Source organism: Oreochromis niloticus, linkage group LG3, assembly GCF_001858045.2.
Source record: "Oreochromis niloticus isolate F11D_XX linkage group LG3, O_niloticus_UMD_NMBU, whole genome shotgun sequence".
NCBI classification, from domain to species: Eukaryota; Metazoa; Chordata; class Actinopteri; order Cichliformes; family Cichlidae; genus Oreochromis; species Oreochromis niloticus.
Genome location: NC_031967.2, coordinates 71725233 through 71739910, shown reverse-complemented (window position 1 = coordinate 71739910; position 14678 = coordinate 71725233). Strand labels below are relative to the sequence as shown.

The window sequence follows — 14678 nt, the reverse complement described above, 5'->3', positions numbered from 1 at the left end:
TCTAACAAACTCCTAATCACAAAGATAAAGTTTTAATGACATCTCAAGCTCTGAATATGAATATATGCTCTTCTAATATGTGGTCGTACTCACTTCACTGTCAGTTTGACACTGATGCAGAGTTATTATAATCATATAATAATACAGGATCTAACATTGCATCTCCTTCATTCAGGGTAAACCCATTATAGACCACATCTTACTTAAGTTAACACTCTATTCTTTATTATTTATTACATCTAAAAATGTTCTAGTCCTGTTCAGCTGTAGACGTCAGCACAGGTAAACTATAACTCAAAATGATTTTTTTTTTTTAATCAAAAAAATGTTTAAAGGAAGGATTTTTGATTGGATAAACAGGATTACTGGTAGAAAAAGAAGGAAGGGGTGGGATTAAATTAGCTGAATTTAGATTAATTCAGCAATTTCTGCAATCCTTCAGTTAGTGAGATTTCCTGCTAGCTACAGACACATTACAACTGTGTGTCCTCGGGCTTGTTTTCTGTGTGAGTATGATTTAGCTTTCGAAGAGGTCAAACATCAGTACAGACATCAGGGCAGCAGCCTGCAAGCATTTAACTGAGATGGACTGTAACCCCGTGTTATGGGATGGCTGTGTGCAGGCAGGAAAAGGACCCAAAGTGCAGACTCCAGAGACAAACATAAACTCCAACAGCTTTAATGCTGAACTCAAACAGAACAAAAGTAAGAATCCAAATAACTTACACAGGCAGACAAAACACACAGCTAGATAAGGGTAGATCACGACACTGACAAACTGAAACACAGGGCTTAAATACACAGAGGGAGCAATCAGGGAATAGGTAACAGGAGGGAAACACAGCTGGGGCAAATCAGGCCTAACGAGACAAGGTGAAGCAAAACCAGATACATTAACATCAGACATGGACCTTCAAAATAAAACAGGAAACATGACACAGACTGAACTAAAGACACAGACTCACACGCACGCACTGCAACAGAGGGAACAGAGACATGGGACCAGGGCAGACATGACACTGGCTGGACACGAGGATATAGCAACTAAGGATAACACAGAGACATAACCCATAAGAAAGAACTCTAACAAAGAAACCAAAGACTAGAAATGATAAATAATATAATAAACTCAAACCTCTGGGTCAACGACCCAGGCATCCTAACATCCTGGTACATTTACAGATGAGCTCTCTGCTGTAGTCACAACTACAGTTTTGAGTTTGCTGTGTAATAAAATATAACCTGCTGACTGATTACAGGGAGATAAAATATCAACATATGGAGCGTTTCCTTCTCAAAGATCAGCTAGATTATTACACACAGAGCGCCTCTGAGGGTCCCTCGTCTTTTTTCTTGGATCCTTCCTGTCTTACCCACACAGGCCACTTGAGGCACTATATCACAGCCCAGGATACATCACGCACACACGTCCTTACACTTAGTTAACAACAATAAAAGGGCCTGTGTTTCAAACTGAGACAGAAAAGGAGAAGTTTAAAGATGGGAAGCAAGAACAGGAACTGAGTCAAGATGTGAGTTCATAGAGCGTTATTGAATTTTTTACTTTGATCGTCTTCAGAAACAATGAAATGTGTTTATATTTGTAGTAAAGACACATCAGTCCACTTCATCACTAACTTAAAGTGAAGCCAGTGAGTTTGTGTGTAAAGAAAACATTGAAGTTTAATCTGATGTTTGAATTGGACAAACAGGTATTATCTAATGTTACACTGTAAAAAATCTGAACACCTTTTACTCTCTAACTATGAAATCAGTGAGATGTTTACAGTGTCTGCAGTACCCTCGTGTCTCATTGTTCCTGAGTTGTGGTTCACACATGGAGACTTGTTCTGGAAGTGAAAGTAAACTTTTCTTTGTGCGTCAGCAGTTTCTGGTGACATGTTAGCTGTTCTGGCTGTCAGTGAGTTTAGGTTGTTTCATTGTGTTTGCTGAAGATTTGACAGAAGCACCAGGCTGAAGATGTTTCTGCTATTTCTGCTCCTCATGAACGGTAATGTTATTATCACAGGTGTTATATATGAATCATTTACTGTATTTATACATGTGAAATGCTGTTACTGTTAATGATGCAGTGATTGGGATCATTATTTATAATCTAGTCACAGCTGTGGTCAGAACAGGCATGAGTATGCTGGTAACTTGGAGGGTTTGATGATTTATTCAACCTGTTTGTTTTTAGGGTGGAGAGATTGTACAGCATCCATCTTTACTGAGTTTAAAATTCGGTGCACAAGCTTTAATATATTTTGGATGTTCTTTAATCTACACGAGGCCAAACATGTACATAGATTACATGTAAATTCAATGACGTAACTTAACAGTCACAAAATTTGTATCCATAAGAGAATTTTGAACCATTTCTAAAGTAAATACAGAATAAGGAGGAATAAGGAAAGAGCACCACGGGCTGTTAATAATGACGGTCTTTGATGCTGCAGATTGTACTATGAACCCCAGCACAGGAAAGTCTGGAACAGCTCTCTGCTTATAGGTCGAAGTCTCGGATCCCTCGAGTATTACTGCTAGTAGGGAAACAGAGCTCGGGTGGAGCAGGGCAGGAGACTCACCCAGCTCTGACTGCTAGCTGTCCGAATGTGGATCCTGCTTTCACTAAAGCTGTGCTTACCACGGTGGCCTTGCAGTCAAACACCTTCAGTCACATCCATCATCAGCTGCTCTAAATATGTGAACTTGATAACTGACCAGGTTATAGTTTAATCGCCTGTAAAATAGGCCCCAAGGATCTGTTAGGTTTTAAGGCCAGAGGTTTTACCAGTCTATCAAATCACCTAAATTATTCTAATGAATCTACTAATGGTGATTTGTAATGTTGACCTGGAGAGGAGAGAGGATGAGGAGCACATCGAGGCCTGGAGACGCACTAATCTCTGATCTGTGTCGATTTAATCCCACAGGAAGGGAACCAAATCCTTGAAGGTTAAAATCCAACATGGTAAAAATGAGCAGAGAAAAAGCCAAAATGATAAATCCAACATGTAAAATCCACAGTGTTCAGCTGTGGCTGATCCTCTGGTGAACTTTCAGGGTCGGATCTCCTGACGATGTTCTCCACTCATCACAGGGAGCTAGAAGAAGAAACCTGAATGTTCCCAGGAGCCACATATGTTATACTTTATTATTACTAAGACGACTAAACCATCTATGAGTTCATGTGAGCTGCAGTTCACCGCGTGGACACTGGGAAACCCACAGCATGCAGTTAATTTCTGTTCTTTTGTTTTGTGTCCTCAGTTTCCCAGCATGCTCTGGCTGTGGAGGTAGAAGGAAATGCAGAGGCAGAGTCTGTCCAGCTGCCCTGTCAGCACTCAGGTTTTATACCTGACGACAATCCCACAGTGACGTGGACCCGCAATGATCTCGATCCCACAACTGTCCACCTGCGACGAGAAGAAGGAGATGATCTTAAAGGACAAAACCGGCGTTACAGCGGGCGCACATCGATGAGGCCTGATGCTCTGGACTCTTTAGACTTCAGCCTCACTCTGAGAAAACCACGACTGACCGACAGCGGCAAATATAGCTGCACCCTCAGTGATGGAAGAGAAGAACGACAACTGACAACCGTTCAGCTGCAAGTCAAAGGTGAGAAATAATTGTAGTAAAGCGCTTTGGGTGCCTTGAAAAGCGCTATATAAATCCAATCCATTATTATTAATTGTCAAAAGTCAGTATTGTAGACAACGGTCAGACATAATTAGTTCTGAAACATCAACACAACACACAATAGAAAAAACTTCTACAACTTCTGGTATATTTTATAAATGTGGAGGATTTCATTCAAAACCACAAGACCCCAGTTCAGCCACTGGTCATCACAAAACTATATAAATTCATTTTTACGGTGCAGGAGCTGAATATCACACAGTCCATCTGTGATCTTCAGTTCTTCACTTTCAGTTTAAATCCTGCATCACAGTTCATCAGAAAAGACTCCTGGTTGATCTGCAGGGTCAAATTAGCAGAAAAGATGAACTTCAGCATTTTCTTCTGTCTGTACAGCTCATGTTGTGCTTTGTTGTTCTCTCAGCTGACAGAGAGAAGGTGGATTCAGGGGTGCAGTCTGTCCAGCTGCCCTGCAATACCACACTTCATCTGGCTGAAGGTGCTAAAGTGGAGTGGATGGACAGTGGTGATCATTGGGTTCATGTATTTCAGAATGGCCTGGACCAACCAGTTGAACAGAGTCAGGATTACAGAGGACGAACAGAGATGTATGCAAACCTGGTGAGAACTGGAGACCTCAGTCTGTTCCTGGACCCACAGAGAGAGACACAAACATCTACACCTGCAGCGTCTACAGCAGGGAGGGAAACATCCTGCTGATGAAACAAGTGAAGCTCTATGTCAGAGGTCAGTGCTGTAGATACATACTGATACCTGCCACTAGTGTTATGAGTGAAGCAAAAATGAAGAAATAAATCAAAGAAATGCCACCATCAGAGAAGACAGAAGGTAACACTTGTAACCTAACAACCAATCACAGTAGGACAACCCTCCAGGCGATCCAATCTAACAGTCAGTACTAAAGATCCAGGTCAGAGTTCAGGGTCGGCAACTTTGGTGGGAAATTTCTTCAGATGCGCTGTTTGATTTTGTGTTTCTGTCTTTTCTTATTGACAGAATACAAATCCTATGCCACAATAATAATAATCACGGTGGTAAGTGTCATTGTTGCGATCATCATTTCTATTTCTGTGGGCTTTCGCTGGGGTTTTTTACAAACATCGATGGTAGAAGATGGCTAAAAAGAAGGTATGTGACTCTGTGTCTCTGTGTGTCTTTAGCAAAAAGCAAACAGTCTTATACATCAAGCAGTTGAGCTCTAAGTGAGAGAAACACTGAAAGCAGGAGGGAGGAGCTGCTGGTTACACAGCAGAGGAGATGATGGAGGATCACACTCACATGTGTCTGTCCTTTTGCTCTGCTCTGTGTCCTTTCTGTTCTTTAGGCAGTGGAAGTGGAGAGGTCGGTCCTCAGGAGGCCACAGTGGGGTGAAGACAGTCACTACAAATATGTGATGGTCCGCGTGTGTCAGTGAAGCCTAAAGTAGACTGATAAACCAGCCTGTTAGACTGAGATTAAAGCAGTTTGTCCTTAATACTGGATCTCATTCTGTCCACTGGCTGCTGGGATCTCTTTATGCTTCCTACAGTCCAAAGACATGTTTGACTTGTCCTGCAGCAGCTGAGATAAGTTCCTGAAGTTAGCGTGTTTACACTGCATTCATGTCACAGTTTAACATTTCTATATGATGATTATTATAATATTACAGGGTTTAGCTGCTGAACTGTGACCAGCTGAGAGCATGTTTTGGAAAAATACATATTGGTTTGTTCGTGAGCCGCCTTTGTTTATGGTATTTATGGGTTTAAACAGCTAACCAATGAAATCAGGTCCACAGCAGGAGGACATGTGGGCCACATTAAAGAAATACTTTATCCTGTATTCGGAAGTGATGATGATAATAATATTAAAGGTATGAAGAAGAGCTGTTTTTATTTTTATTTAACTGATTTTGTTTGAAAAGGGTCCGTGTACGACATTAACACTCTGTAACAGAGTTAGCTTAATGTTAATTAGCATCTACATCAGCATCCTTGCCAGGTTACGAGCACTTCTAGCAAGTAAAATTTAATAAAGTAGAATTTCCCTGCTCCCAGTATTTGTGCTCTCCTGCTCCTACATTTCCACCTCCTCTGTCAGCTATTCACATGGTCACGTTAAACTAGCTAACTCTGGCTGTTTCTCAGTGTGTGTACTTGTGTTCTTGCCTTGAACTTGTAATATAATATAATATAATACTTGGACTTTGACTATATGGTAGGAATCCAAAGATTAAGCAGCTCAGAAGATGTTAGTCAAGCTTCACTCTGTGGTTTCATATGTTCAGATCTATGTTTAAAGAATTAGGAGTGTCACGGCCGAGCGTACATCAGGAGAATGAACGGCACAGGAGGCACAGAGAATGAAAGGAAGACACACTTTATTTACAGTGAAGCAATGTGAAAACACAATGGCTGAACTACACACAAGGTGCCTGATGATTTAACCAATGAGACTCCACAATAAAGTAACTATAACTAAAGTCTGTAAGTCTGAAAAACTGTGAGCAAAATCAAACTAACATTTCAGTAGGAATAAACTGGGAGCAAAAGCCAAAACTATGATCTCTGTGAACTACAACAATACTATGATTAACCTGGAGCAGAGCTATGATAGATGCTGTGTGCTGTAAATTCACTCTAAACTAAGAGTCCATGGATTGAGCCTGAAGGATGGAGAGTTCCAGGGCTGGGAACCCGATACGGGGTAACAGCCCATGCAGGAACCCAGAGGTGTGGGGGTAAGTGAAGGGTTAGAAGGGTACGGGAGCCGGGGAGCTCAGAGTCACGGCAATGAAGGGAAACAGATGTCAAAGAGAGCTCCAGAGGCCAACCCAGATTGTGCTGGTCTTTGAAGCCGGCAGCCAAACTACGTCCAGGTACTGCCTGTCTGTGATGACGCGGCGACTCCGCCCAGAGGTGAAATCACTGGCGCTGTGGAAAAAGCCGGCACTCACCCGGACCATGACAAGGAGGAGTTTCTATTGCAATGTAACTCTGAGATCAGCAACGTTCCTGTAAACTTATCAAATTTCCACAAACAGATCGTTTGATTATGGAAAATGATATTTATACACCACTCCTCTCTCCACATGTCCTCCCTTTGGAACAATAGTATCGCTGAAACTGGTTTGAGGGTGATGCATTGTTAGTGACTGATTCACTGAACTCTGTGTTTTTTAATCAAATATAAGCAGTGTTGGGAAGGTTACTTTTAAAATGTATTCCATTACAGAATACTGAATACATGCCCCAAAATGTATTCTGTAACGTATTCCGTTACGTTACTCAATGAGAGTAACGTATTCTGAATACTTTGGATTATTTAATATATTATCATGTTGTTTACAACTACGTGAATGTACTATTGCTGTGATTTATTACTGTTACTGAAGGTCCGCGGCTCCGAAACGTAGTAAAGGGACCTCTGGCTAATACGGTGGGTTCCGTGTCGGGCTGGTAGCTGAAAACTAGCTTTACTTTGTTGTCTGGGTTGTGGAGGTAAGCATCAACGACACAGAGCTTTCAGTTCTCACTCCTTCTTTATTCCTCTCCAACATCAACTCAACATATCGCGCCACAAAACAGAGGAACACACTTCCTCAACACTGGGTGTGAGTGGAGCCCTCTAGTGGTCCACCACACATGCCCCCCCCCGAACACCCAGCAGAACTAGTCCAGGACCCGGGGCTTAAGCAAACGGCCGGAACGGCTGAACCGGGGGGGTGGGGAACTGACAGAGGGCAACCCAGCCCGGAAACGAGGCTGGCACTGGCGGTCAGAAAAAGCTGCAGGCGACTCGGACTCCGTTGATTGTGCGTCGCTCCTGGGGGAAAAACAGAATCCATCAGCCCGGTGGCAGGTGGGCGGCCGCGGCGAGGGGCCTGGGCCGGGACCACCTGATCCTCTTGCATAACATGTGCAGGCTTAAGTCTGTCAACAGAGACAACCTCCTGCCGACCGCCAAAGTCCAAAATGAAATCTTTGCTGCCTGGTTTAAGAACCCTGTACGGCCCGTCATATGGTGGACGCAGCGGAGTCCTATGGGCATCGTGCCTGACGAAAACGAAACGAGCAGAGTCCAACGAACTCGGAACAAAAGTGTCAGGCAGGCAGTGGTGCACAGGACCGGGAACAGGAAATGAGTCACTCGGGGGGCGAAAAGGCAACAAAGAGGCATCAAAACACGGGGGAGGGCTCTCAGGCAAGAATTCCCCGGGGACCCGGAGGGGCTGGCCGAGGACCAGTTCAGCCGGGGAAACCCCGAGGTCTTCTTTAATCGCGCTACGCAATCCCAGCAAAACCCACGGAAGACGGTCGACCCAGTCGCCACCTGTTAAGGAAGCCCGAAGCGCGGCCTTAAGAGACCGGTGAAACCGTTCGCACATCCCGTTAGCTTGCGGGTGGTATGCTGTGGTGCGGTGGACCTTCACCCCCAGGCCGTCAGCCATAGCAGACCAAAGCTCAGAAACAAACTGGGGGCCCCTGTCCGAGGTAATGTCAGCAGGGGGACCGAAACGGGAAACCCACGTCGACAAAAATGCTCTGGCCACCGCCGACGCCGTCGTGGACGCCAGGCCACCTGGTCGTGCGGTCCACCACAGTCAAAAGGTGCGTGAAACCCTGTGACTGCGGCAAGGGACCAACCAGGTCCACATGAACGTGATCGAAACGCCTACCGGGGATACGGAAAGGTTCGAGGGGCGCCTGCGTGTGCCGGTGGATTTTCGAGCGTTGGCATGGGATACAAACCGCCGCCCATTCTTTCACCGTCTTGCGAAGGCCCGGCCAAACGAACCTGGCGCTGACCAGCTTGACCGAGGCCCGGACGCCGGGATGAGAGAGGGCATGCACCGAGTCAAAAACACGACGACGCCACGAAAGGGGAACCACCGGGCGGGGGCGGCCGGTGGAAACGTCGCAAAGAAGGCGCGGACCGCCGTCCCACACCGGGGTGTCCTCCAGCACGAGGCCCGTTTTCGTTGACTGAAGGGCCAGGATGTCCGGGTCAGCACGTTGCTCGGCGGCCATAGCAGCGTAGTCGATGCCGACATACACCGGAGAAACCAACACACGTGACAGACAGTCAGCGACGTGATTGGACTTACCAGCCACGTGCTGAATGTCTGTGGTAAACTCCGAAATGCCCGCCAACTGGCGCTGCTGGCGTGCGCTCCATGGGTCAGAGACCTTGGACATCGCAAAAGTTAAAGGTTTGTGGTCAACGTATGCAGTAAAGTTTCGACCCTCGAGGAAAAAACGAAAATGTCGTGTCGCGAGGTGCAGGGCCAGCAACTCCCTGTCAAAAACACTGTACTTGCGTTCGGCATCCCGTAGCGTACGACTGAAAAAGGCGAGCGGTTGCCAGAGACCTGAAACCCGCTGTTCCAACACCCCACCCACTGCCACGTCGGACGCGTCGGTGGTCAACGCGATCTCCGCCGACGGAAGCGGGTGTGCCAGCAGGGCGGCGTCAGCCAGCGCAGACTTGGCTGTGGAAAACGCATGGACGCGTTCTGGCAGCCAGTCAACCGGATCTTTGGCTGTCTTACCTTTTAAGGCAGCATAGAGTGGCTGTAGCAGGTGGGCAGCTCTGGGGAGAAAGCGGTTGTAAAAATTTATCATCCCCAAGAACTCCTGCAACGCTTTAACCGACGTGGGGCGCGGAAAAGCTGAAACAGCCTGGACTCTGTCGGGCAACGGAACCACACCTTCAGCGGAAATGCGGTGCCCGAGGAAATCCAGAACAGGCAACCCAAACTGGCACTTGGAAGGGTTGATGATCAGGCCGTGCGCTGCCAAACGCTGGAAAACCTGGCGCAGATGGGACTCGTGCTGGCTCGCTGAGCAGCTGGCCACCAATATATCGTCCAGATAAACAAAAACGAACGGCAGCCCACGCAAAACTGAGTCCATCAGCCGCTGAAAGGTCTGGGCGGCACCTTTCAGGCCAAACGGCATGCGCAAAAACTCGAACAAGCCGAACGGGGTAATGACAGCGGTCTTAGGAACGTCTTCGGCGCGCACGGGAACTTGGTGATACCCCCGCACCAAGTCAATTTTAGAAAAAATCGACGTTCCGGCGAGATTGGCAGAAAAATCCTGAATGTGGGGGATGGGGTAACGGTCATTCTCCGTGGCATTATTTAAACGGCGGAAATCTCCGCACGGCCGCCACCGACCGTCCGATTTGGGCACCATGTGAAGCGGAGAGGCCCATGCACTGTTTGAACGCTGTACAATGCCAAGGCGCTCCATGGCAGCAAACTCTTCCCGAGCGACGGACAGTTTTGCGGGTTCGAGGCGACGCGCGCGCGCGAACACCGGGGGCCCGACCGTGGGAATATAATGCTCAACTCCATGCTTCGTTACCGTGCCAGAGAAATCAGGGACAGACAGCGATGGAAGCTCTGAAAGCAAACGCTGAAAAGCATCCCCGGAGGTCACTACATTAGCCCGAATTACGGGTTCGGCGGCCCGAGTAAAACACGGTAGGGAAGAAAACGAGAGAGCATCAATTAAACATCTGTTAGCAACATCGACAAGCAGTCCATGAGCGCACAGAAAATCAGCACCTAAAATAGGTACAGAGCTAGCGGCAACAACAAAGTTCCACTGGAAATCCCGGCCATGAAAACAAACAGTCACCAACCTTTCCCCAAACGTTTTGATGGGAGAGCCATTAGCTGCCATGAGCTGCGGCCCACAGTTCGCTGCTAGTCCGTCGGCAGCGGTAGGGGGAAGGAGGCTCTTCTGGGAGCCGGAGTCCACAAGAAAACGTCTCCCGGAGCGCGAGTCCTCAATGAAGAGCAGCCTTTCTGTGTCGCCAGCGGTCGCGGCTGCTACGGCGCGCTGGCGGGTCCGTTTCCCTGGGCCGCGAAAGCGCAAGGCGGCAGGCAGCGACGCGCTCTGTCGCCAAAACGGTGATGGTAGAAACAGATGTTCTTTCCGCGGTGCCGGCGTGTAGCAATCCCTGCCGTCAGCAAGGGGGCGGATGCACCGGGGGAGGCAGGTGGAGCAGTGGAAGGCGCCGCCGGCGGGTCCGTAGCCAGGGCGTGAACGTTGAAAGTGCGGCTAGCCAGGAGAATGCGATCCGCTTCTTCAGCCAGGGAGCGATAATCCTTCGCAGGCAGAAGCGGGGAGTTTGCGAGGACCGCTCTCACGGCGGCCGGTAGCTGGCGGAGGAAGAGGTGGGCGAAGAGGAATCCCCCGTCATCCGGCCCGAGCAACGATAGCATGTTCTCCATGAGCTCGAGCGCGGTACCGCCACCCAAGCCTGACAAGTTGAGGAGCTTTTCGGCTCGTTCAGCGTCGGAGAGGGCATAGCGCCGGAGAAGCAGCTTTTTAAGGGCGGCGTATTTCCCTTGGGCGGGTGGGTCCCGGAGGAGCGTCATCGCCCGACGGGTGGCCAGCGGGTCCAGCGAGGCCACCACATGGTGATACTTCGTGTCGTCAGCCGAGATGCCGCGAAGGGCGAACTGAGCCTCCACGTGTACGAACCACGATGGGGGGTCATGGAGCCAAAAGTCCGGCAGTTTCAGCGCCACAGCGAACGTAGCCGCAACAGGAGGCGGAGGTCCGGCAACCGCTGATGCCTCCATAGCGGAGTCTGTGTTATCTGCGGCCCGTTGCATGCTCTAGTCAGGGGTCACCAATGTGGAGGTAAGCATCAACGACACAGAGCTTTCAGTTCTCACTCCTTCTTTATTCCTCTCCAACATCAACTCAACATATCGCGCCACAAAACAGAGGAACACACTTCCTCAACACTGGGTGTGAGTGGAGCCCTCTAGTGGTCCACCACAGGGTCAACTTTGCTTGCGGGAGACAGAGAGAGGCGTTGAAAGGCTGCTTCAACGGAACTTATTTTTTCCGGAGGAAAACACGAACACAGTGTACAGTTGAGTCTTAATAGCTTACTTACAAATGGGCTCCTCAGGCACTCTTCTTGGCTGCAGTGGTTATTATTATATTTACATGCTTCCAGCTCCCGTTTTTGCTCCGTGACAGCTCGGACTTTTCCTTTCTCTCCCTCCCTCGCTCACAGACACATAACGTGTATGGCAGTCCATTCTCCCTGCAGCACGGACTACACTGCCCATGAGGCTACATTCTTTAGGGCCATGCCTGTAGCATTCTGCCTTTTAGCTTAGCACAACAACAACAACAACAAAGCGCTCTCTCACCCAGGAAACACGCAGAGAGAGAGCGTCACCCTGTAACCATGGCAACCGTAACGCTGCCGCCTGGAACAACAGAACATAGCTGTCAAACAAACCCAAACAGTCCTGACCCGCGACAATATGAAACAGGGAAGTACCGCCGTGTAATCCATTTATTTCAACAAAGTAACTGTATTCTGAATACCACCTTTTTAAACGGTAACTGTAACGGAATACAGTTACTCATATTTTGTATTCTAAATACGTAACGGCGGTACATGTATTCCGTTACTCCCCAACACTGAATATAAGTTGCACACAAAAAGATTACAGCCAGGCGTCCTATGCCATCCCACTGGCACTAAGGCAGTTAATCTGTAACAGCACATTACATTCAGATGTCAAACCAGTGATGCCAAACTTAGCACTTGGCAGCTGTAATTTAAATGATGGTTATTTAGGCAACATGTAAATAAACTCTCTTCCATCATTTTGACTCATCATTTGCAAGCTTTTAATGAGGATCAGTCAATTATGGAAAAGACTTTTTCTAAATGTGTTTGCATTTCTCCAAAAATTAAAGAAGCATGTTTAAAGATAATTACATTTACCCAGTGGCAGTGTTTCTAAAAACAAGACTCAGATTTGAGGTGGACCTCTGTTGTTGTTTGATTAAGTTTGTGAAACATTAAAATAGTTGTTTTTGTCGTGAACTGATTCAACCGTATTTTGGTTAGACATACACAGCTGCTTATCACTCAAGTTTGACAGCATCCCTCATTCTGATATATCTCATTTTATTTACTACATTGATAAGTTAAAGCCATCTGTCTCTGATATGATTGGCACTGTTATTCTCTCAGGTTCTGATTTAAGCCTCCTGTGTCTTTTGGCCTCTGCCTCTCATTTTGTTTATCTTGCATTATGTTTTATTCTGTGAAAATTAGTTAAAAAACAAATGTTTTCCAACACAATTCTCTTTGGTGACATCTGGTGGACAAAATATGAAGAGCAGTTTGCATCTAAAATATGAACATGAACTGCTTCATTATGATTAACTCTGCAGAGCTGAGCTCACAGCTTCTGTTTAACACCGTGTGACAGTTATGAGATCAGGTTACTGTTCATGTTCCATTTTTTTCATAAATAATTTGATGAATAAACTTTCCTTAGTTAAACGTAGCCTGGTTTGATCTAACTGTGCTTGTGACTTCTTGACATTTGGAAACATAACAGATAAAAATAGATTATATGTAGTAATATACAACAGATCCTATAACAGGTTGTTTGTGCTGTGAGGTCTCCACATGGTTATGTAATGAACCATTAAGCAGTTCAATATAATATAAGATAAGATAAGATACATAAGATAAGATAAGATAAGATAAGATAACCTTTATTAGTCCCACATGTGGGAAATTTGTTTTGTCACAGCAGGAAGTGGACAGTGCAAAAGTTATGAAGCAAAAATTAGAATAAAATAAAATAAGAATAAATACAGTACACAACTGTACAGAATAGAATAAAATAAAATACTATATACAGTAGAATAAAATAGAATAGAATATACAATAAGATAAAAATAGAATACAAATGCTATATACAACTGAGTAAAAAATACAACGATGCCAGGAAGATTATTGCACATTTGTGGATGTGTGTGTTTGATCAGTTAAAGTCTTTGTTGTGGAGTCTGACAGCAGTGGGGAGGAAAGACCTGCGAAATCTCTCCGTCCCACATCGTGGGTGCCGCAGTCTCCCACTGAAGGAGCTGCTCAGTGCTGTCAGAGTCTCCTGCATGGGGTGGGAGATGTTGTCCAACAGGGATGACAGCTTAGCCACCATTCTCCTGTCACTCACCACCTCCACTGGGTCCAGAGGGCATCCTAGAACAGAGCTGGCCCTTCGGATCAGCCTGTTCAGTCTCTTCCTGTCCCCAGCAGAGATGTTGCCGCCCCAGCAGACCACACCATAAAAGATGGCTGAGGCCACCACAGAGTCATAGAAGGTCTTCAGGAGTGGGCCCTCCACTCCAAACGACCTGAGTCTCCGCAGCAGGTACAGTCTGCTCTGCCCTTTCCTGTAGAGGGCGTCTACCTTTTATGTATGGTGTATTTTTCACGTATTTTGACCTGGTGGTTGAATTACTTATAAATTGCTAAAATAGAAACATAATATATATAAGATTATTCTATTTGATGTTGATTTATGAACAGGCTGAATGTCCTCACGTCTGTCATTATGTCTCACACTGGTTCACTCTCTCACATCTATAATCATCTCCTCATAAACACTGTAAAAACATTTAGATCACAAAATGACAACAATGAACCTGGAAGTGCTGAAATGGTTTATTTTGAAATGAAAACAGTTAAATATTGATTGAATGTTGAACCTTCATCAGTAATTTCATGAATTGTGGAAGCTTATTAATAACAAAAATATGTACCGCTGAATTTTTGATGAACTGCAGGAGTGAAAAACACAAGATAATAAACTGTATGAAAGTGAACAGTTTATAATTTATAATAACAGACAAGCTTCTGAATAATCAATCAGTTCTGTTTGTGTTTGAAAATAAAAGCCCCTGCGCGTTTTATTTCCTGTAAATTATGAAATCTATTTTGTGAACGTTTTAATGATGAATATGTTGGTAATGATGCTGCAGCGCGATCCTGTGGACAACAGAACAGGTGTCACATGTTTACCTATGGTCACTTTCTGAGAGCACATTTTGAACTTCACTAATCTGTACAGTCCAGCGAGGAATGCTCAGACCTCTACATCGGAGAGACCAAACAGCCACGTCATAAACACATGGCACAACACAGAAGAGCTGCCTGGCAGAAATCACAGTGGGCTCAGGCTGGGC

The 14678-nt window shown here is 46.1% G+C and overlaps 1 protein-coding gene across 2 annotated transcripts; it reads left to right on the top strand.

The window, feature by feature from the left end:
- The first annotated feature begins 1900 nt into the window (after positions 1–1900).
- LOC100695782 (butyrophilin-like protein 2) lies at positions 1901–5805 on the top strand. 2 transcript variants are annotated; one of them, XR_002061526.2, is made up of 5 exons: positions 1901–2011; positions 3274–3624; positions 4070–4392; positions 4663–4794; positions 4991–5805. XR_002061526.2 is itself a non-coding variant. In XM_019357176.2 (4 exons), the coding sequence occupies exons 1-3, from the start codon at positions 1981–1983 to the stop codon at positions 4363–4365; spliced, it is 678 nt and encodes a 225-aa protein (XP_019212721.1). In that variant the 5' UTR covers positions 1901–1980; the 3' UTR covers positions 4366–4392; positions 4663–5805. The 2 variants fall into 2 exon arrangements, 1 of the variants encoding a protein (XP_019212721.1); XM_019357176.2 differs by having other exon boundaries at positions 4663–5805.
- Positions 5806–14678: the final 8873 nt, after the last annotated feature.

Coding starts and splice junctions, on each gene's coding strand:
- LOC100695782 (XM_019357176.2), top strand. CDS start 1,981: ATGTTTCTGCTATTTCTGCTCCTCATGAACG. Junction 2,012..3,273: donor ATTTCTGCTCCTCATGAACG/GTAATGTTATTA, acceptor TTGTGTCCTCAG/TTTCCCAGCATGCTCTGGCT. Junction 3,625..4,069: donor CGTTCAGCTGCAAGTCAAAG/GTGAGAAATAAT, acceptor TTGTTCTCTCAG/CTGACAGAGAGAAGGTGGAT.